This window comes from Haliotis rubra, unplaced genomic scaffold (genome assembly GCF_003918875.1).
Source record: "Haliotis rubra isolate DU_JTF1 unplaced genomic scaffold, ASM391887v1 Scf409, whole genome shotgun sequence".
Classification (NCBI taxonomy): Eukaryota; Metazoa; Mollusca; class Gastropoda; order Lepetellida; family Haliotidae; genus Haliotis; species Haliotis rubra.
The window spans coordinates 613238-635339 of record NW_025767090.1 but is presented as its reverse complement, the minus strand read 5'-3'; the positions used below and the strand labels follow the sequence as shown (position 1 = coordinate 635339).

General features: G+C 41.0%; 1 protein-coding gene across 4 annotated transcripts in view; it reads left to right on the top strand.

The window, feature by feature from the left end:
- LOC124287951 (serine/arginine-rich splicing factor 7-like) overlaps window positions 1-16404 on the top strand; it is a 52465-nt gene extending 36061 nt beyond the window's left edge. For all 4 annotated transcript variants that reach the window (XM_046724447.1, XM_046724448.1, XM_046724445.1 and 1 more), the window contains 4 exons: window positions 3617-3913; window positions 6483-6650; window positions 9930-10037; window positions 14972-16404. In XM_046724447.1, coding sequence (XP_046580403.1) covers window positions 3645-3913; window positions 6483-6650; window positions 9930-10037; window positions 14972-15554 — 1128 coding nt within the window. In that variant the 5' untranslated portion in view covers window positions 3617-3644 and the 3' untranslated portion in view covers window positions 15555-16404. The remainder of the gene's footprint in view (window positions 1-3616; window positions 3914-6482; window positions 6651-9929; window positions 10038-14971) is intronic.
- The last annotated feature ends 5698 nt before the right edge of the window (window positions 16405-22102 follow it).

Here is a 22102-nt window from a genome sequence, read left to right as displayed (position 1 = left end):
CTATTTCTGGTGTCGCTCGCCATGATATTGCTGGAATATTGCTAAAAGCGGTTTAAAACTAAACTGAACTCCATCCGTCCGTCCATTCATCCCCTTCAGAAATGGCAAAGAAACTCCAATCATTATTATCATCCCAAAGTGTCAAATCAGAATATCTAGATAAACAGCTAAGTAATTAGTGCCTTTGTTTCAAGCTGATTATTACTAGTTTTATATCTATATCTGTGATACTCTAGTTATTTTACTGTCCTTCGTTGGCAGAATTTTATAATTTCACTTCAATTGTTGATATATTTAGAACTTGCTTTAGTCACGATATGGCTGAAATATTGCCGATGTGACTTAAAATCTTAACTCACTCACTCAAGCTGAGCAACAGAAACAATTGAAAACCTACATACAAGCTGTCAACACTCTTGCACATGTTGCAGTCACCATGGTAACCATTGTAGACAAGCTTCAAGGAGCATGATTCATATATTCATACATTCCCGAATATTGTACATTGAGGAAGTAGATGTGATGCTTTTTTCATCCTGGTATGCAAACAATAGTGCAGCCTCAAATAGTCTGCTGGTTACATGTATGCTGTAATACTTCCTTAATATTATATGCTTTCAAAACTAAAAAAGTCTCCTTGAAATCAAACCTTAGTACTCACAAATACTAAACAAGGATCTTAAGATATCTTATGACCTGTTGTGAGCTTTGACCATACAATGTAATGAAAAAAGTTGACATTAGCCTGTTAGAATGCATCAATTATGCAATGACACCATATTAGGCAAGTCGCAAAAATATCATGATGTAAAAACATCTGGTGGTCACCACTCGCGAAAATATCGTGACGCAAAAATTTTGTGATATACAGTAGACGATAATGAGTTGTACAGCTTGTACCTGTTGTTCAAAATACTGCTTGCTTGCCTTTTATTGTAGCATGATTAGAAAACAAATTCTAACCATTAATTTCATGATCTGGCAAGTGACACAGTTGTTGGTCTTTCCAAGCTTGTCCAGGGCCCCATTCCACAAAGCTATCGTAGCGCTGCGACTGTCGTACCTCCTAAACTGTAACATAGACTTATGACAGTAGTAGCACTACGATAGCTTTGTGAAACTGGGCCCTGCATGATAATGAGAAGCCCGAGTTGTACTAGGTCAGCCTATGAGACTAATGTGAATATATTCAGCACACATAGCTTGTGTCAAAATGCTAATCGCATTTTGAACAATCTTCTTCACTGAGGTAAATGTTCCTTGGCTGAGCAATTATATTCTTACATAACATTAAAAAACATCATTTATGCGATTTCGCTATTTACTACCTGCACTGGTGCATGTTAACAATGGCTGGTGCAGGTTACCTTCTGTAACAGGTTGTACTCGGTGCAGGTAACAATAAGTCCTCCAACATCTTATAGCTGTCATCGTGTGTTTTAATTGGGAAGTAGGCCACTGGAAGTAATATGTTTCTCTCCATATAACTTGTTAGAAGCAGAAACATTTATGTACTCATAAATCAGTTACGTTGCAGTAATTATATAAGTGAGATTTATAAATAAAGGTAAAGCAAAATTGAAACAGAATAATTCCTATTTATTATCAATGGGGTCAGGTTTTGTTGAATGTAACTGATACTGAGTAATTGTTATGAAAATTACTGAACAAGTATTATGTTACGTTCTAGAACCAGTGACATTATTTTGTGGTGCAACCAAATTTTGATGGTGCAGCCAAACCTATAAGCCAGGTTGCACTCGGTGCAAGTACTGAAGAAAACCTGAAATCACACCGTGTTTACATCCGCAAACATTACAGCTGTTTGTACAGCCAAAACACAGTTGTGTTGTTGCTATTGTCAATTCACCATTGTTGAAAATGGAAGGTTATCTCTCAATCTGATCATTTATCATATTTGACATGCTTAAGCGCGAGACTCAGTCTAATGCATTGTCTGTCCAGTAGAGGTGTAACGATACGATGAGGCCACGATGTGATGCATATCCTGTTGGTGTAGATGTATGACGATTTGTAGCCCGATGCAGTACTCTTATTTCATAAGTTCATGTTATCTCACTTTCTGTAGGTCAGTTACAACCAAATCCCTTTGTTTCTTAATCTTAGAAGATGGGATATTGATGGGAAGATACATACGCTTGTGGAAATATTATAATTCTGCTATTTAAAGCCAGCTTGAGTGCCAATCCATGAGGCGTTTCGTTAACGTTATGACATGCTGTTTACTATAGGCTACAGGTGGTGGGGTAGCCTAGTGGTTAATGCGTTCACTCGTCACACCAAAGATCCGTGTTCGATTCCCCACATGGGTACAATGTGTGAAGCCCATTTCTAGTGTCCCATGATATTGATGGATTATTGCTAAAAGCGTCGTAAAACTAAACTCATTCACTCAGTATTACAGTCCTAACAAATGTCGTACTGCTACGAATGCTTTTTGGATTGGGACCCATGACATATGATACTATACTCTGTTTGCAGTGAAAACGTACCGATGAATTTCAATTTAAATAAAAAAGTAAAACTAATAAAGTGAAATTAAGATTGCGAATCCTCATAATTTTACCTTTGTATTACAAGGGGGTATGCACATTAAATGAAACACAGAGAACAAGTAGGGTTGGTCTAAGTTAACGCTCATAACAAACCGCACGTGCATTTGTTTCACTGTTCCAACTACTGCTTTTACCCCCTTGTAATACAAACCAATAACAGGCATTTGAATGTATGATCGTATGTTAAACAACTTTTAAGATGAGTAAAATTCTGAGATTTCAATGTTCAGTTGGCAAGGTAAATTTATGAGGATTCGCAATCTTAATTTCACTCTATTTGATTTACTTTTTCGTTTAAAGTGAAATTCAACAGTACGTTTTCACTGCACACAGACACTAGAGAATCTGCATAAACATCTTCTTGAACAGTTTTTGTTATTATCTTTTTAATGTAATGTGTAAGTAAAAGGAGTCTTAAGGCAATGTATTGTATCGTGAGTCTCTTTTCTCGATATGGTACTTGTTGGTCCCTGCCTGGCTCTCGGCATTAATGGGTACAACAAGGACTGGACGGCTCGGAGTCAGTATAATGTGTCTGAGTGGGGTATTCCTGCTTCACTGCGGCATGGTATCTCAGTGGGCTGGCACTATAAAACCAGCTTCAGTCTGGGCTAGTACCAGCAGCCGCACTTACACATACACACACATGCACGTCGTCATATGAGCAAAATATTCTCAAGCACGACGTTAAACCCGATTTCACCCCACCTCACCTCACCTTTTCTCGATACCAGGCTGTATTGCTGTACTGTTTTGTACTTTATGATGTGGCACACCCTACACACACTTTTCTTTCCGCATCCGTCCGTGACTAATTTCACAGAAAATCAGATTTAAAAATATTTTGTAAACTCAGAGGGTGGTACTGAAGATGAAATGGCTAATCTACAAACATTCCCATCCATATCACATGACCAGATATAGCAACACTGACACACAATAGGGAAGGTGGTCATGTGTCACCTTAAATAACAGCCAGGATGCTAGTGACTGGAATACAATCAGCATCCAGTGCTATAACAAACGTCGTTTCATTTCAGATTCAAGAGCGGAGGGAAGAGCTACACTATGGGTCGTTCGAGGAGCCGTTCACGTAGTCGTGACAGACGACAGAGCTACAGTCGGAGTTATAGTCGCAGCCCCAGCCCCGATGACGGAGCACGAATACATGTAGCCGACCTCGGCATTGATCCTTCCAAGAATGAAATTGTTAGATCTTTTGAGAAGTATGGACGGATTGTCGACATGTGGTTGGCTCGCAACCCGCCTTGCTTTGCGTTTATAGTGTACAGGTACAGAGACCAGGCTGAGAAGGCCATTAAAGAGATGGACGGGAAGTAAGTAGACCAAAGCAGATTACTAAATCACAGTATTGTTGCGCTTTGAGCACCCACTTAGTGATTGGATTTAGCACTATATATATTTTTTATTATTATTATAGTTAATTCTAAATCCCATGTAAATGTACAACTATAGATGCCATATGTTCAACAAGCTGGTTACATTACTAAAGATTTATATCAGATGGAGACAAAATACTATAGAACGTGAATATGATGATGTGATTCAAAATAGACATTAACCTGAGCATTTTCTGCTTGTTATATGAGTGAGTGAGTGTGTTTAGTTTTACTCCGCACTCAGCAATATTCCAGCAATATGGCAGCGGTCTGTATATAATCGAGTCTGAACCAGACAATCCAGTGATCAACAGCATGAGCATCGATCTGCGCAAGTGGGAACGGATGACATGTGTCAACCAACCCGATCCCATTAGTCACCTCTTACAACAAGCATGGGTTACTGAAGATCAATATTCGAAACCGGACCTTCACAGGTCCTGCTTGTTATGTACATTTAGGACTAATTTGAAGTTAGAGGTTACTCGGAACCTGTTTATCCTGGCTAAATGTTTTCACGTCTAACTTGATATATAACTTTGTGTGCTGACGATTAGGTGCCTGCCTCGGAGGATGTGGGTTCGAATCCCGGATGGGATGAACCCAACAAAAGTACTGGAATCTGTACTTTACTAAGAAAGTGTAATCCCTAAATTAACAAATGTTATATTTGACCACTTTCTAAATGGCATTGTGTTATCATAACTTGATAATGTTGGGTCTGAAACAGATCCTTCCCGGATTCAGAGGAAGGATGTGCATTCTCGTCCCCCATTGTCAAGCATATCATGTTTACATGTAACTTTATCGTCTTGGGGCATGTCAACCTCGCTCCAGGGCTCTACTGAATGATAAGTCCATGGAAGTAAAGTAATTATGTCCTGGTAATTGGCACGTTCAGATAATTGGACAGTCCAGGATGCCAGTCTTTTAGAGGACAGCTTGTTTTTATTATTTAGGCCAGACCAATTTTATATCTTGTTTTACAGATTTTTGTCCTCAGAAACCTAAAGGCAGGATATTCCTTCTAAATACTAAAATTATTTTACTTTTGGCAATTTGTGATGTGTATATGGGGCAAAAAACAATTTAAAAAACATTTTCTTTTATGTTTACATTTTTGGCCAATAAAAACATTAGGATTTATTTTTTGAGCAGGGACTAAAAAAATTCTTCTTATTCTTGAAAAATTACGACCTGCGGATCCTTAAAACAAGAAATAAAATTGCTCTGGCCTTATGTAGTCAAGAAATTATTATTTAAACTGATGATTATTACCTTTATTAAAGACATAAGCAAGGAAGTGGGGAAGTGCTTTTCAATTATTCACCTTTCGGGTGGGTCACTGTTTAAACATAGGAATTGTAAGAGGCGATCAGGTGGTCAGGCTCGCTGACTTGGTTGACACATGTCATCGTATCCCAACTGCATAAATTGATGCTCATGCTGCTGATCACTGGATTGTTTGGTCCAGACTCAATTATTTACAGACCGCCGCCATATAGCTGGAATATTGCTGAGTGCGGCATTAACAACAAACTAACCAACCAATCACATCAATCTGTGCCTTGTCTGTTCCTGATTTATTTACAAGCTGTCATATAGAGGAATATTACTGAGTCCCAATTAAACAACAGAATACAAACATCCTATGCTGCCACAGATTTGTTTTTATGACTGAGTTTACAGATCCTCAAATCTAAACCTGAATTTTCTAGTCCAGACACAATTATTTTATATTCTGACATTGAATTTGCTGGAATATATACTTCCCATCAAAAGTTTAGACTCACTTAAAACACTCACTATATGTTATGTATATATATACGGTTACATCGAAGATTGATTTCTCCACTAACTTGGGGGAACCAACTGCAAACTTTATACAGATGAATTGTACAAGGATCATGCATCAAATTGCTGAAAAGCATGTGCAAATATCGTGCATGTGAACAGCTGCGTTTTGGTGTAAAGTTTTGTCAAGAATTCGCCAATTTTCACTGATTTTTTATCATTTACTGAACTCATGGCAATAATCTTTTCAACTTTACGAATTTGTTTTATAATACATCAGTACCTTTAAACAGTATGGAATATTTTGCAAAATTAAGTTTAGAACAGTTCCCTGAAGTAAGTGGCTATATTTACACTAGTGAGTCTAAACTTTTGATGGGAAGTATAGTTGAGCTTGGTTTTAACAAGAAACATGAACCTACTGCTGGGGCCTGTAAGCAGCTGCAACAGAGGTGGTGACTATCAGTGTATTGTATATTAAATGCATAAATGTCTAGTCCCAATTAAACGGATACAAAACGACTGTATCACAACCATTTTGGAGGGTGGTGGGGTAGCCTAGTGGTTAAAGCGTTTGCTTGTCGCACTGAGGGCCTGAGTTCGATTCTCCACATGGATACAATGTGTGTTTCTGGTGTCCCTCGCCATGATATTGCTGGAATATTGCTATAAGAGGCATTGAACTATACTCACTCACTCACTCTTCGTCCAGGGCTCTGTGTGGAGGAAGGGTCCGAGTGTCAATGGCACGTCCGAGGACACGAGGAAGGAGGCGGCGAGGATTTGACCCCAACTTGAGGTGCTACCAGTGTGGAGAGAAGGGCCACTTCTCTCGAGACTGTGGGGAAGTTTGGCGCAACCGCAGACGTGATCGCAGCAGGTGAGCTTTCATCCACCCTTGCCATCATTTGATGATGCGTGTGGTTTTCAGATGTAATATGGTACGTACATTTCTCAATGATGTGTAAGGAAAGGAATATAAATTGCAAGAAATACCTCTCCTAGAATAACGTTCTTTGCAAATTTTGAATAATTTTGTTTTGTGTCATGTCAGGATTGTCCATGCATTTCACAAAAAACTGATGACATTGCAATTCTTCAGCGGCAGAGTAAAACCCTGTCAGTCCTTTTCAAGTGTGCAAATATTCATCTTTAGTTCACTCCAATGCCATATAAAGACTTTTATGGAATCTCACTACCTATGTATTTATATTCCTTTCCTTTTTTCTGTTCTTGGGAAATTCTTTACATTTTGAGATGTCTTTAAAAATGTTTTGGTGTAGAACTTTTTTGGACTTTAAAGATTTACATGTGTATAGTTACTGCTTTTAGCTTGAGTGCACTTAAATCATCAGATTCTCGTAAATGTGATTAAGAACTCTCAATGCACTGAATCCAGTCACACTGTTGTACTTTTCAAAAACATCTCAATGATTAAGTTTTGTTTTAAAAGATCATATCAAGATTTATGTGTATTGTAATTGAGGCTTAAAATATTCATGCATAGTTTAGAATATATTTTGACTAATAAGTCTATATGAGTATTTATCAGGATTATTCAGTTTAAATATTTTATTGCCTAGCAACCAGTTCAGATGACATTATCTGCACTCTGTGTTGCTGTACAAGTGTTTTCCCTGATGTGTTGTACAATCTGTTGTATTTGTGTTGTATACACGAATTATGTATGATTAATTAATTATGTGTAATTATGAAAAGATCATTTGGTTGATACGTATCATACTTTCCAATATGTAAATACTCTTTTGCATAAATTTAACTGCCACTGATAAATGAATACACTTATTGATGAAAGTTGAATTTTTTAAATATTTTGCTTTTGTCTGTTTTGTATATTTTAACTCAGATATACAAATATAACACTTAAGTTTTATTATGTGTTTGTTATATATGTAACTACTACCAGAGATATACAAGAATAACACTTAAGTATTCTGTGTGTAAATGCAACTGAACTGTCATAAAAAGAAATATTAGGGAGGGAGGTGGGGTTTGACCTATAGTGAATAGAGGATGTTATGCATGTTAGGGGTTGGATGTTGGGTCTGTGATAAAATACCAATTAAACCAGTAGCTCTCACTTACTGTCATCTTGAGGGGGTGGGGCACCTAGAGGTTAGAGGGTTGGATGTTATACATGTTATGTACTGTCTGTGATAAAATACCAATTAAACCAGTAGCTCTCACTTACTGTCATCTTGAGGGGGTGGGGCACCTAGAGGTTAGAGGGTTGGATGTTATACATGTTATGTACTGTCTGTGATAAAATACCAATGGAACCAGTAGCTCTCACTTGTTGTATATCTTGGGAGGGATTCAGGGTGGGAATCCATGCCTAGTGGGTATAAGATTGTGTATTACACAGGGAGAACACTTGCACTTTGTATAGATGTTTTTATTTGTGTGTTAACTATGATATGTTGTCAATAATTATGTCCACATATCACATGTTGGTTATTACCTAGTGGTTGATTTGTTCCACTATTTTCCTTGGTCAGGTAGAATGGTTATGGTTTGAGGTCGGCATTGTAAAGGTGATGGGTGTTGTGGCAATCAGGTGTAAGATGGGGCCTCGTGATTGATTGTTCAGCAATCAATGGTGGACTTCCTTGGTGTGTGGGGATGTGAACCCCATGGAAATCATGTAATGGTGGACAGTAGAGAGATGATGATGACCTTGGTTGTGACCTTTGATGACCTTAAGAGTCAAGGTCAAGGTGACTGACCTAGGCAGTTTGTGAAATTCATCAGTGTAATTTGGTTGGTCTGGCTCAGCATGATTTTGAGGTCTGAAAGGTACGTATAAATTGCTGCCATGGCAACAGCTTGTTGCCATGGTTGCTGTTGTAACAATTTTAATACACCTATAATTTACACTTACATGAGTGACAGACTTGTCTCAGTGCAGTCCATATAACTCTTAATTCTCACTGAAAACTAAAATTGAAATAAAGCACACATTTGAAAGTAGAGCAAGCACAAAATAATTCATGTGTCATGCATTATATTTTCATGACGGAATTCATTCAGACATCATTGGACCATAATATATAATCCTACTCTATGTCACCATATCATTTTTTAAATCCACTCCCACATCACCAGGGGCGGTGGGGTAGCCTAGTGGTTAAAGCGTTCGCTCATCACGCGGAAGACCCGGTTCGATTCCCTACATGGTACAATGTGTGAAGCCCATTTCTGGTGTCCCCACTGCGATATTGCATGAATATCGCTAAAAGCAGTGTAAAACCATCCTCACTCATTCACTCATTCCCACATCACCATATCATGGAATAAAAAATCCAAAAAAATTTCTGCTATATGCTACAAAGGTATAAAGAAAATGCCAGTTAAGTTTTTATATTGATCAAATGAATTTTTTTGTGCTTTCTCCTGGATTAACACACAATCAAATTGGATAACACATATTTGTATGTGTGTGTGGTGTTGATATTGTACAGAAAAGCATTTATGATGCAATTTCACAGTCAGGGCCAAATTGACTAAAACATAGGCCCTAATCATGAATGATAATCAGACAACTCTGTTGGCACTCTGACTGCATGCAAACATCAAAAGTAGTTAGAAAATAATGTTTATTGGTCCTTAGTTGTTAACTGAAGATTAACCATCCAAGAAAAGTAAAACTGCACCATACAAATACTTTTTGCAGTAAATTGCACAATTGTGTAACATGTCTCTCGCTACAAATTGAATACTAAAGTTTTGTGGATGTGGATGAATTGAGTGCTTTATAGTCTGTAACTATGGTTACATGTACATGACACATTGTTTGTATTATTTGATTTTGTAGTCATCTTAAGAGTAATCGAGTTGTTGTGATTGATGATAATTATTATAGTACCATTACAGTAAAGATCCAACTTTCTGCTGAAGTATATTGTTTAATAATTACAATTTGAGAGAATATGTACTTGTTTTGTTCTTTATGATAAGGTCATTACCAAGGTTGTCATGGCAATGCTGCTTACAATGATACACACTTATATGACAATAATTAATTATAAAATGTAAGATATTTTTGTGTATTATCATTGCACAGCATGCCAAACATATCTTCACTCCATCAAGATACCTGTCTAAGTAAAAAAAAAAATGCTGTTTAAAACTGTTTCAGGAGTAGGTCAAGGTCAAGGTCACGTTCCCGATCCCGCGGTAGACGTGATCATCGACGCAGTCGTCGATCCTACAGCCGCAGTGAAAGCCGTTCCAAGAGTCGCAGTCGGTAGGCAAATATGATACGTTTGTCACAACTAACATGGTATGATATGCATGATGGGACGGAATGGGGCTTGGCATGATGGGACGGAATGGGGCTTGGCATGATGGGACGGAATGGGGCTTGGCATGATGGGACGGAATGGGGCTTGGCATGATGGGATGGAATGGGGCTTGGCATGATGGGACGGAATGGGGCTTGGCATGATGAATGGGGCTTGGCAGGACGGAATGGGGCTTGGCATGATGGGATGGAATGGGGCTTGGCATGATGGGACGGAATGGGGCTTGGCATGATGGGACGGAATGGGGCTTGGCAGGATGGGACGGAATGGGGCTTGGCATGATGGGACGGAATGGGGCTTGGCAGGATGGGGGGGCCGGAATGGGAGGCATGATGGGATGGAATGGGGCTTGGCATGATGGGACCGGAATGGGAGGCTTGGCTGGCATGATGGGGCCGGAATGGGGCTTGGCAGGATGGGATGGATGGGACTTGCAGGATGGGACAGAATGGGACTTGTCAGGATGGGACGGAATGGGACTTGGCATGATGGGATGGGGCTTGGCAGGATGGGACGGAATGGGACTTGTCAGGCTGGGATGGAATGGGACTTGTCATGATGGGACGGAATGGGGCTTGGCAGGCTGGGATGGATGGCAGGATGGGACGGAATGGGGCTTGGCAGGATGGGACAGAATGGGGCTTGGCAGGATGGGATGGAATGGGGCTTGTCATGATGGGACGGAATGGGGCTTGGCAGGATGGGACTTGGCAGGATGGGATAGAATGGGGCTTGGCAGGATGGGACAGAATGGGGCTTGGCAGGATGGGACGGAATGGATTGGCAGGATGGGATGGAATGGGACTTGGCATGGGGATGGAATGGGAGCTTGGCATGATGGGATGGAATGGGGCTTGGCATGATGGGACGGAATGGGACTTGGCATGATGGGACTGGGATGGGATGGGACCGGAATGGGGCTTAGCATGATGGACAGGAATGGGACTTGGCAGGATGGGACGGAATGGGACTTGGCAGGATGGAATGGGGCTTGGCATGATAGGGACAGAATGGGGCTTGGCAGGATGGGAGTGGAAGGAATAGGACTTGGCAGGATGGGACAGAATGGGACTTGGCAGGATGGGATGGGAATGGGGCTTGGCAGGATGGACGGACTGGGAGACTTGCCGCAGAGATGGGGAATGGGCAGGATGGGACAGAATGGGGCTTGGCAGGATGGGACGGAATAGGAGCTTGGCATGATGGAATGGATGGCAGGATGGGACGGAATGGGGCTTGGCATGATGGGACGGAATGGGACTTGGCAGGATGGGGCTTGAGGATAGGACTGGAATGGGACTTAGCAGGATGGGGCAGGAATGGGACTTGTCAGGATAGGAATTGAGAATAGGAGACTTGAATGGGACTTATAGAGGCAGGATGGGATGGAGAATTAGCAGGAATAGGAATAGGAGGCTTGTCATGATGGAGACGAGAATAGGACTTGGCTCATGATAGGGATGATGGAATAGGAGCTTAGCAGGATAGGATGGAATAGGAGGCTTAGCATGATAGGACGGAATGGGGCTTGGCATGATGGGGCGGAATGGGGCTTGGCAGGATGGACCGGATGGCATGATAGGATGGGATAGGAGCAGGATGATATGGAGGCGGGAATAGATGGATGGCAGGACAGAATGGACGGAATAGGGGCTGGCAGGATGATAGGATAAGGCTTAGCTGGAGATGGGAGGTATGACTTGTCCAGGAACAGGAATGGGAACTTGTCATGATAGGACAGGAATAGAGACAGGCTGGGATGGATAGGATGGAATAGGCTTGGCAGGATGGGAATGTCAGGATGGGATGGAATGGGGAGGCTAGGATGGGACAGAATGGGGCTTGGCAAGGATGGGATAATGGAAGCAGCATGGAGGGAATGACAGGATGGAGCCGGGAGGCTTGGACTAGGAATGGAATGGGACTTAACTTGTGAGATGGGATAGGAATGGGAGCTTAGCAGGATGGGCGGAATGGGACTTGTATCAGGGATGGGGCGGAATGAACTTGTCAGGATGGAGACCCGAGATAAGGACTTAGCAGGATAGGCCGAGAATGGGACTTGTCATGGATGGAATGGGAATAGGACTGTGTATCATGGGTAGAACCCGAATAGGATGGAATAGGACTTGATGATGGACAGATGGGAGCTTAGGAATGGGGCCGAGAATGGATTGGATGGAATAGGGACGGAATAGGACTAGGGATGGGGCGGAATGGATGATGATGGACGGAATAGGACCTGTCATGAGAGACGGAATGGAGCTTAGCAGGATGGGATGAATGGACTTAGCCATGATGTTAAGACAGAAATAGAGCTTAGCAGGATGGGACCGAGAATGGACTTGGCAGAGCTAGGACTGGATAGAATGGGGCCGGGACTTAGCATGATGGGATAGGAGCTTGCTTAGGATGGGACGGAATGGAGACTTGCTCATGGGATAGAATGGGACTTGTCATGATGGACAAGAATAGGGCTTAGCAGGATGGGATGGAATGGGACTTGGCAGGATGGGATAGGATGGCTTAGCAGGATAGGACGGAATAGGACTTAGCAGGATGGGATGGAATGGAGGCTTGTCATGATGGGACGGAATGAGGCTTAGCTTGAGACTGGGGACTTAGGATAGCAGGATGGGACGGAATAGGAGCTTGGCAGGATGGGACGGAATGGGAGCTTGCTTGAGGATGGAATGGCACAGATGGAACGGAATGGGCTTGGCATGATGGGACGGAATAGGGCTTGGCAGGATGGGACTTGGAATGGACTTAAGGCACAGGAGCTTAGCAGGATGGGACAGAATGGGGACTTGTCAGGATAGAGACGGAATGGGACTTGTCAGGATGGGACTTAGCATGATATGGACAGAATGGGCTTGGCAGGATGGGGCCAGAATAGGAGCTTGGCAGGATGGGACAGAATGGGACTTAGCAGGATAGGATAAGATGGCAGGACTTAGCAGAATGGGACTTGGCAGGATGGGACGGAATGGGACTTGGCAGGATGGGGCAGGAATGGGGCTTGTCATGATGAGAGGAATAGGGCGGAATGGGACAGAATGGCAGGATGGCAGGATGGGACGGAATGGGACTTGCAGGATGGGACGGAATGGGACTTGGCAGAGATGGGGACGGAATGGGGCTTGGCATGGATGGGACGGAATGGGAGCTTATTTGCAGGATAGGGATAGGACTTGTCAGGATGGGACGGAATGGGGCTTAGCAGGATGGGACGGAATGGGGCTTGGCAGGATGGGATGGAATGGGACTTATCAGGATGGGAGCGGAATAGGGCTTAGCAGGATGGGACGGAATGGGGCTTGGCAGGACTGGGACGGAATGGGACTTGGCAGGGATGGAATGGGAGCTTAGCAGGATGGGATGGAATGGGGCTTAGCAGGATGGGATGGAATGGGCTTGGCATGGGATGGGAATTGGCCTTGGCATGGATAGGATAGGGCTTATGAATGGGACTTGGATGGATAGGATGGAATGGGACTTGGCAGGATGGGATGGAATGGGGCTTGGCAGGATGGGATTGGCAGGATGGGACGGAATAGGAGCTTGGCAGGATGGGACAGAATGGACTGATGGGATGGAATGGGACTTGGCAGGATGGGACTTGTCAGGATGGGGCTTGGCAGGATGGGACAGAATGGGGCTTGGCAGGATGGGACGGAATGGGACTTGGTCAGGATGGGGCTTGGCAGGATGGGACGGAATGGGGCTTGTCATGATGGGACGGAATGGGACCTGTCAGGATGGGACGGAATGGGGCTTGTCATGATGGGACGGAATGGGGCTTGGCAGGCTGGGATGGATGGCAGGATGGGACGGAATGGGGCTTAGCTTAACTGGGACACATTTGTGGATGTCCTATCAAATCTCATTACAAGTAACCTGTTTGTCCTTGTGTGGTGACAAGCAACAGAAGCAAAAGAACTTTAGTCCATCCAGATTTACCAGGACAGAAAATGTTGCCATTGCAAATGTTGAGCCATCTCATGTTTGCTGGAAAATGAAAATCGACCGCTGATCTGTCATGACCATATCTATGGTTGTCACAACTGACGGACCTCGGTGCAGCATCTCACAGTGATCATAGTACTATGACTGTCATAGGACCGCAATATTCCATCTATATGAGCAGTGGCCTGTAAATATTTGAGTCAGGACCTGACAATCCAGTGATTGATGTAAACATCCATCTACCCAGTTTTGTAAGGCTGACATGTGTCAACCAAGTCACCAAGTCTGACCACCCGATCCCGTTAGTGGCCTCTTACGACAAGCATGGGTTGGTGAAGAACAATTCTATCCCAGACTTTCACAGGTGTCGTAAGACTTATGTATGGAATCATTTTAGTGCTAAAGTTGACTTTGTGGAATGAAAGCTGTATCACTTTGGACTTTCCCCAACACTGAACTGTTGTGTTAATTTGCCAATTTGCCAATTGTGTGGCAAATTGGGCTTCTAGTGGATAGAGTGTCAGTTCAGAGAGTAGGTGGTTCCATTCCTAACTGAGCCATACTGAAAGATTGTACTTGCTGTTACCCTGCCTGGGACCCTGCATTAATGGGGATGAAACTAAGACTGATCAACAGTAGTCTACTGTGTCTTTAGGCAATTTCCATGTTTGAATGAGCCATGGTACGATCTCAGTCGACTATCACTGTATATGTAGTATTTTTAGTACACGCTGACATGCAAATACATGCATGTCACAATATCTAAAGGCAATAATCTTGCTTGAACATGGCATTTAACATAATGATGTGTGTTATAGTAAACAGCTTGATGTTGCTGACACTAAAACAAGCCTTTATCCAAAGATTTTCTACTTTTTATTAATCCATGTACTTTAATCTTTCACAGGAGTAACTCAAGATCAAAATCTTCAAAGAAGAAGAGCTCCTCGGACAGTAAACGCAATCGCAAACACTCTCGATCATCTCCATCAGCACGCTCAAAGTCCCCGAAAAAATCAAAATCCAAAACTGGAAAAGGTGATAGAAAAAGCTCAAAGGACCACCTTTCTGATAACGAAGATCGCAAAACCGAGAAGAAGGAAAGGAAGGCTAGAGACAATGGTGACACAAAAGAGAAATCAAAATCGCCTCTTAAAAAGCCTGTTTCACGAGAAATATCACCAGTGAAAAAAACGAATGGAGAAGTGAATTCGAAAGAAGATAAAAGGGAGGCAACTCCTCCCACTAGATTTTCCGATCCTATTGAGGGTCGATGGGTGGATACAAGTCCTCTGGCTAAGGAGAATATAGAAGGCCGATGGGCTGACAATTCCCCTATTGAAACCAGACAAGTTGAAGATGGACTGGCCGACTCTCCACCACAGAAATGCCCTAACCCTATTGAGGGTCGATGGGCTGACACCCCTTCACCTTCAGAAGACAACAGAATGGACCAGGGTGGAGGGATCAGTCCTAATGGACGTGAGTGAGCGTTGGAAGAAAGAATGTGAGTGGGCATAATAGTGACAAATGGTTCCTATTTTATACTAATGATATCATTCCATTTTGAAAGAGATTCAAAAATATAGTTTTATCATATACCCCAGACAGTTGCTTAATGATTTTACAGATGCCACATTAAAAGAACGAGGTATGGGTTACACAAAAGTTGGTGGATTCATATCCAAGGTATGGTGCTCAAAGTCATATGATCCCATACATTTAATGGGTTCAAATCCTTGCTTGCCTCTGATTATATTACTGGGGTTTTAACACTGTACCCACAGTCATGGGTTTGATAGTGGTAAGTTTCGAAGACCTGACCTAAGCTAGCATGCCATGGTGTAACTGGAAAATCTATCCATAGCAACATTAAAACCCAAATCAACTCACCATACATTTGCAGTACATTTTAGTCTATGAACAATCAATAGCTAAGATTCCCTGACTAAACGTATCTAACAAGAGTCAGTTGTCTGAATTAAGCTGCTGATGTCTACAATGTGTTGAAATGATTGTGTGATTCATGCGCTTTTCAATGGATTGGAGTCCATCTTTTAACAGATACTTTGTTATTGTCATACTGAAGTTGGATCTGTAATTTATACAGTATTTTATCTAATACAAAACCAGAATGCATTGTTTTCTCGAGAAGGGATGTTGGACATATTGAGGATGTGTTCTCTATCAACATTACGCATACAGTATTTAGTGAAAGAAATGCCTCAAGACAATTGTAAACTGTAAATCAACCAATTATTTTCTGAAACAAGCAGTTTCTTAGACAATTAACTTAACACATGTATTGTTTTGATCACATCATTAAATGTTGCTTTTTTTATAACTTTGTTTTCATTTCTATGCTTAAATGTCATTTTACTTTCATCATGGAATATAGGGGAAGGGAGGTAACTCTATTTGCAAATTTTATAACACAAATAGCAGCACCAATCCCTAACCGTCATTTGAAGGTAAAATCATGTGGAATTAACATCATTTCCTGGATTATAGTTAGTGGGTTTACAGTATGCATGTCAAAAACTCTGGAAGTGGAAGAATGTCAAAGATGTTTGAAATATCGTGTGTTGATTGGATACGTCAAGATACTTGCAGGCATGATTCAATAATGCAATGTTTCCTTGTTGTTCGATGTTATTGCAGTGAGTTTGTTGTCACTGTGTGCAGTGGTCTTCGTACCTGATAGCAACAAGTTTGTGTGCAGAGTTGCTTCCCTTAGACAAACCGGGATCACTTTTCAATGGTTTAGGTCACAGAATTTTCATCGTTAGTGTGTCAATACTATCACCATTCTGGTGCATTTCCCATTGTTTACTATGGAAAAGGCCTTGTGAGCATATGACTTCATTTACACTCCATGAAATATTTTGGTAGAACAAGCCAGACATTGTAAAATCTCGGTTTCTTTATTGTTTGAAGAAACCGTCTTGTCAGTAGCCTGAGATAGCTAGAAAATAAATCTTTCAGCTTTGTAGAACCTTTTTCATACACCCTTCACTGTAGCTTAGAAAAACTCTGCTTATAGATCCTTAAATACAGTAAAATAGAAAAGATGTTTCAGATTATTTATTTAAAAATGTTAATTTGTTAAAACGTTCTCTGAATTCGTTGGCATAAGTGCAGAGTTTACTGATGGACTTATTGTAGCCTATTGCAAGTAAATCTCTTGAATGTACATCTTATTTCATGGTGCACAAGTTTGAATTTCATAACATTAACTTGTCATTTTTGTAGTTTGATCAGAAGTTTACACAATAACTTGGGGGCAGCGGGGTAGTCTAATGGTTAAAGCATTCACTCGTCATGCTGAAGGCCGAGGGTTCAATTCCCCAGATGGTTAACAATGTGTGAAGCCCATTTCTTGTGTTCCCCGCTGTAATATTGCTGGAATATTGCTAAAAGCGGCTTAAAACTAAACTCACTCACAATAACTTGTGTTATAGTATGGTCCTTATCATGATGCAAGTATCTTGACACACATTGTACCATGTGGTTAGTGTACCACATAGTTATTGAACCTTGTGGTTAGTGTACCACGTGGTTCATGTATCAGCACCAGAATGTTCCTGTCAGTGCCAATGTTTTACCTGTAAGTCTGGACCTGTCCTCGCTGTCTGAACACCTGTATTATCCAGAGCTACACATGTTGACTGACACTGATACTGATACTCACACTATCAGGCAACTGTTGCAGGGAGCAGTTCACAAGTTAAAAAGGATTTAAAAAATAGTTACTCAAGTTTTGAAACAAACACGTAAGATTTGAATGTTGACATCTTGAAACTTCATTTGTCTCTTTGTTGTCACTTTGTATTGACTTACAGGGGTAGTGAGAGATTGTACGAGTGTCAACCTGACTGTTTTTCTCTACTTTTGAGCTGCTCCCTCACCCACTGATATTAATCTGGACAGTGTTGGTTGCCCTATTGTTTTGTCCATTTAAATTTGAAGAATTACTTGTGTGATGGAAGTGTGGAAGTTTCAAAGATTTTGGACATTTTATGACTAGTTTGTTTGTCTATGCGGTTGTGTTGTGTATTTTTCATAATTGTGTTCAAACATAGAAAGTGTACAAATGGAATTAAGAATATTTATTTGGATTTGGCTTCAAATAGGATATATGGTTCTCTTGCACTGCTCTCTCCTTGACTAACATTCTACTTCTGGGCAGTAAATTTACCTTCTTGAACTAAGGAAGCGCACATTTCCCCCCTTGAACCCCCAAACCTCCCCAGAGCTCCAGATAAGATTTAGCTCATGTGGGTACTGTACCCACTGTATATTTTTGGAGTGGGTATTATGAATGTTAAGTGGGTATTTCATTTTCCATTACCCACTGCTTTCAAATATGTGAGTATTTCAGTCATTTTACTTACCTAAGGCCTATATCATTGAGTAAGTTTACTAAGCAGGTATGTTCTGCCTTATGTCATATATAATGGAAATGATTTCATAAAAATCACTCATCCTGTACACACAGTTGTGCCTTGCAATGATGTCTTTTTCATTACGCAAGCAATTTTATAAATATATTCCATACCTTTGTTTTAAACTTTCACTAACATTTCTTTATTTTTCAATGCTGCATTTTACCCGGATACGCAGCTTATCCTTCCCAATCCCAACCATCTATGTTCACGTGTACATTGTGCCTCGCAATGTTTTTGAAGTAGAATCTCCTCTGAAATCACAACTTCAGAACTGCAACTTTCCTTTGATGATCGAAACCTTGTTGTCTATGATTGGTTTCTTTGATGTGTTTAAATGCCTTCACACAGCAGTATTCCAGCTATATAACAAGGGTCTGCAAATATAAGGACGTGGACCAGACATTCCAGTAAATAGCATCACGACCATCAATCTCTACAATGAGAGATGATGACATGCATGAACTGAGTGAGGAAGCCTGACCAACCAGTCCTGTTTGTCATCTAGTATGATACACATTGGTGGCTGAATATTAATTCTAACCAGATATTCGCATGGTTTTGTGAATTGGGCAGCCATATGGTGCTTCTTTAGGGAAGTTTGTTCCTTTACTCAGTTTGAATAACAAATTTATATCTCCTGAAACCTCTATATTTGGAGCTGAAATTTTGCATATTTTGTAAATGACATTTTGGATTGGTGGCTGAATATTAATGATAACCAGATATTCACATGGTTTGTCAATGGGACAGCCTCATGGTGCTTCTTTTATGATCAACATCAGTTTGTTCATTTACTCAGTCTGGTCAAGTGTTCTCGTCACGATATGGCTGAAATATTGCCGATGTGACGTTAAATAATAACTCACTCACTCACTCACTACTCAGTCTGAATAACAAATTTTATTTATTACCCACGTGGTCAACATATGGGTAGTTGCATACTAATCTCGTACGTCACACGAGTGTCGTATCGCGTTGACCTGTGTTGTAACGACTTGACCTGAGATTCTAACGATTTGATTGGATAACCAATGATGTCTCAATTAGGTCACATTCTGACGTAACTATTTTTTTATTCATAACAAACACGTGAATTCATTCATTCTACAACTTAAATGCATTGTGGGAATGTAAACATTGCGAACGTTGCCGTGTCGCTGTTTAATTGTGAGTCAAACTGAGACATTATATCCATCGAAAAACATAAACGCAATGTTTCCACCAGTGATGTTAGCCGAATGAAGCAACTGCAAACCAAGAAACGAGGTGCTACGGAGTAGTTTACTGTAGGAGGCTGTACGAGGCGATGACAACTGACATGCATCGTGACGTCGGTTACCAAGGCAGTGACGTCATTACAGTGTGACGTCATGCAAATATTGTACTACAGTACAAAACTCTTCCGCAACCTCTTTATGAAACCGGTTTCGGTTTGAAACCATAAAAATAACAAAAATACGCTATTTTGTCAATTTAATGCATGTAAGACGTGGGTAATAAATAAAATACCACACTCGGTCTCATTACATACGAATTATACGAAACTCATGACCTTCCTATGGTCAGATACCATAGCAAGGACACTCATTTTGTATAATTCGTATGTAATGAAACCTCATGTAGTATTCTCTATATATCCTTAAGCCTCTATATTTGGAGCTTTAATTTTGCATATTTTGTGAATAAGATTTTGGATCACATTCAGATCCAATAAGAGATGTGGATGCCATGTAGCCAATGCTGCATTTTGTGCAAGGTACTGGGACATTTCTGTAAGTATCATAAAATAGCCATAATGCTTTCTTCCGGAATTCATATGACTTGTTTTACTTCTTCCAGTAAAACAATGAGCTACAGAGTCTTTCACTTCCTTCCAAGTCTGTGCCTCAGAACCATATGTATTCTTATTTGCAGCTTCAGCTCAGCCACGTGATAGGTGCTTTCTAGTCTGTAACTGTAATTTTATCCTTGCAAAATGATTTGTAATTGTTAAGTTGTTGTTGAATAGGGTAAATGGCAAGTGTTAGCCTGCCATACAGATGGATGTGGGTTCAGTTCCCGTTGGGCTATGTATGCAAGCCCAAGTCCCTGGTATGATTGTGATTTTTCTATAACATGTGAATAAAAACTGTGGTATAGAATAACTGAGATTCTTGTTATTTTGATCCAACCCTGACAAAACTCACTGCCTTGTTTATAGATTGCAGTCAGTAGATCAGTATGCACCTGATTTCATTCTCAGCTTCCCGAGGAGTATACAAGCAAGATGACAAGTAACAATGGTAATGCAGATTCCTGTTCCTCAACACCATTCGGGGCCGTGGGGTAGCCTAATGGTAAAAGTATCCACTGGTCACGCTGAAGACCCAGGTTTCATTCCCCACATGGGTACAAAGTGTGAAGCCCTTTTCTGGTGTCCCCCGCTGTGATTTTGCTGGAATATTGCTAAAAGCAGTGTGAAACCTAACTCACTCACTCAACACCATTGATTTGTAATAAGTCTCTTGCAGCCTTGTCAGATAGTACATGAGGCCAGGTGGTAGCCAATTATTTTGTTTTTCTCACTGAAGCCTGAGTTCGATCCCATTTTTTGTTTTTCTCACTACTACTTTTTTTCCTTAATTCACCAAACAAAAAGAACTGCTGGCTGAACATACTGAATGTCCTTTGAATCAAAAACAGAAATTGTGCAGGTCGAATGGACAAAATTGACTGTTTTGAAACCAACCTGTGAAATTTTATGTGTGGTGTTTTTATATATGGACATGTGTGTCCCGTTTGCAATGTGTTTTCAATGGAGATTCCTGATTTGAGAACTTCTCAGTGAGCTGTCATGATTGCCTGTAAATAATCGGGACAAGGGCAGAAAGCATGCTATCCGGCTCAATCTGTTGCACGGATCTGTTATATCAGTAAACTAGAAGTGTGCAGTATAAAGTTGTTTCAGATTTTCAGTTTACAGTTTATTGTTTGCACCACTGTGGTTCTGACAATCCCACGTTGCCTTGATGGGATCGAACCCAGGTCTTTCTCATTAAGAGATTTTACCCCACTAACCCAGAGAAAATGTAGTGGAAGCTTTTGCATGCAGTGCATCACAAACGAACATGAATCACACACACTGTAGAAGAAATTTTATTTAAGATATACTAAACAAACAAGGTTAATGTGTTGGAGAGAACAATATAGGTGTAAAAAAACACTGATTTTGAAAGATTTTCTTTGTTTTAAGGCCACATTGAGCAATATTAAAGGAATATGAGGGTGGTCTGTACATACTAAAAATCGCATCTTGACCAGACTATCCAGTGACTGACATCATGAACATCAACTGACACACTCAATCCAATATGAGAACATGCATCAACCCATCCGTATGTAACCCATAATGTTGGTTTGTTGTTTAAGCTGCACTCAGCAATATTCCAGCTATATGGCAGCGGTCTGTAAATAATCCAGTCTGGACCAGACAATCGAGTGATTAACAGCATGAGCATCATACGCAATTGGGATATGATGACGTGTCAAACAAGTCAGCAAGTCTGACCACCCGTAACCCATATGGACATGCATGGGTCGTTGAAGACATT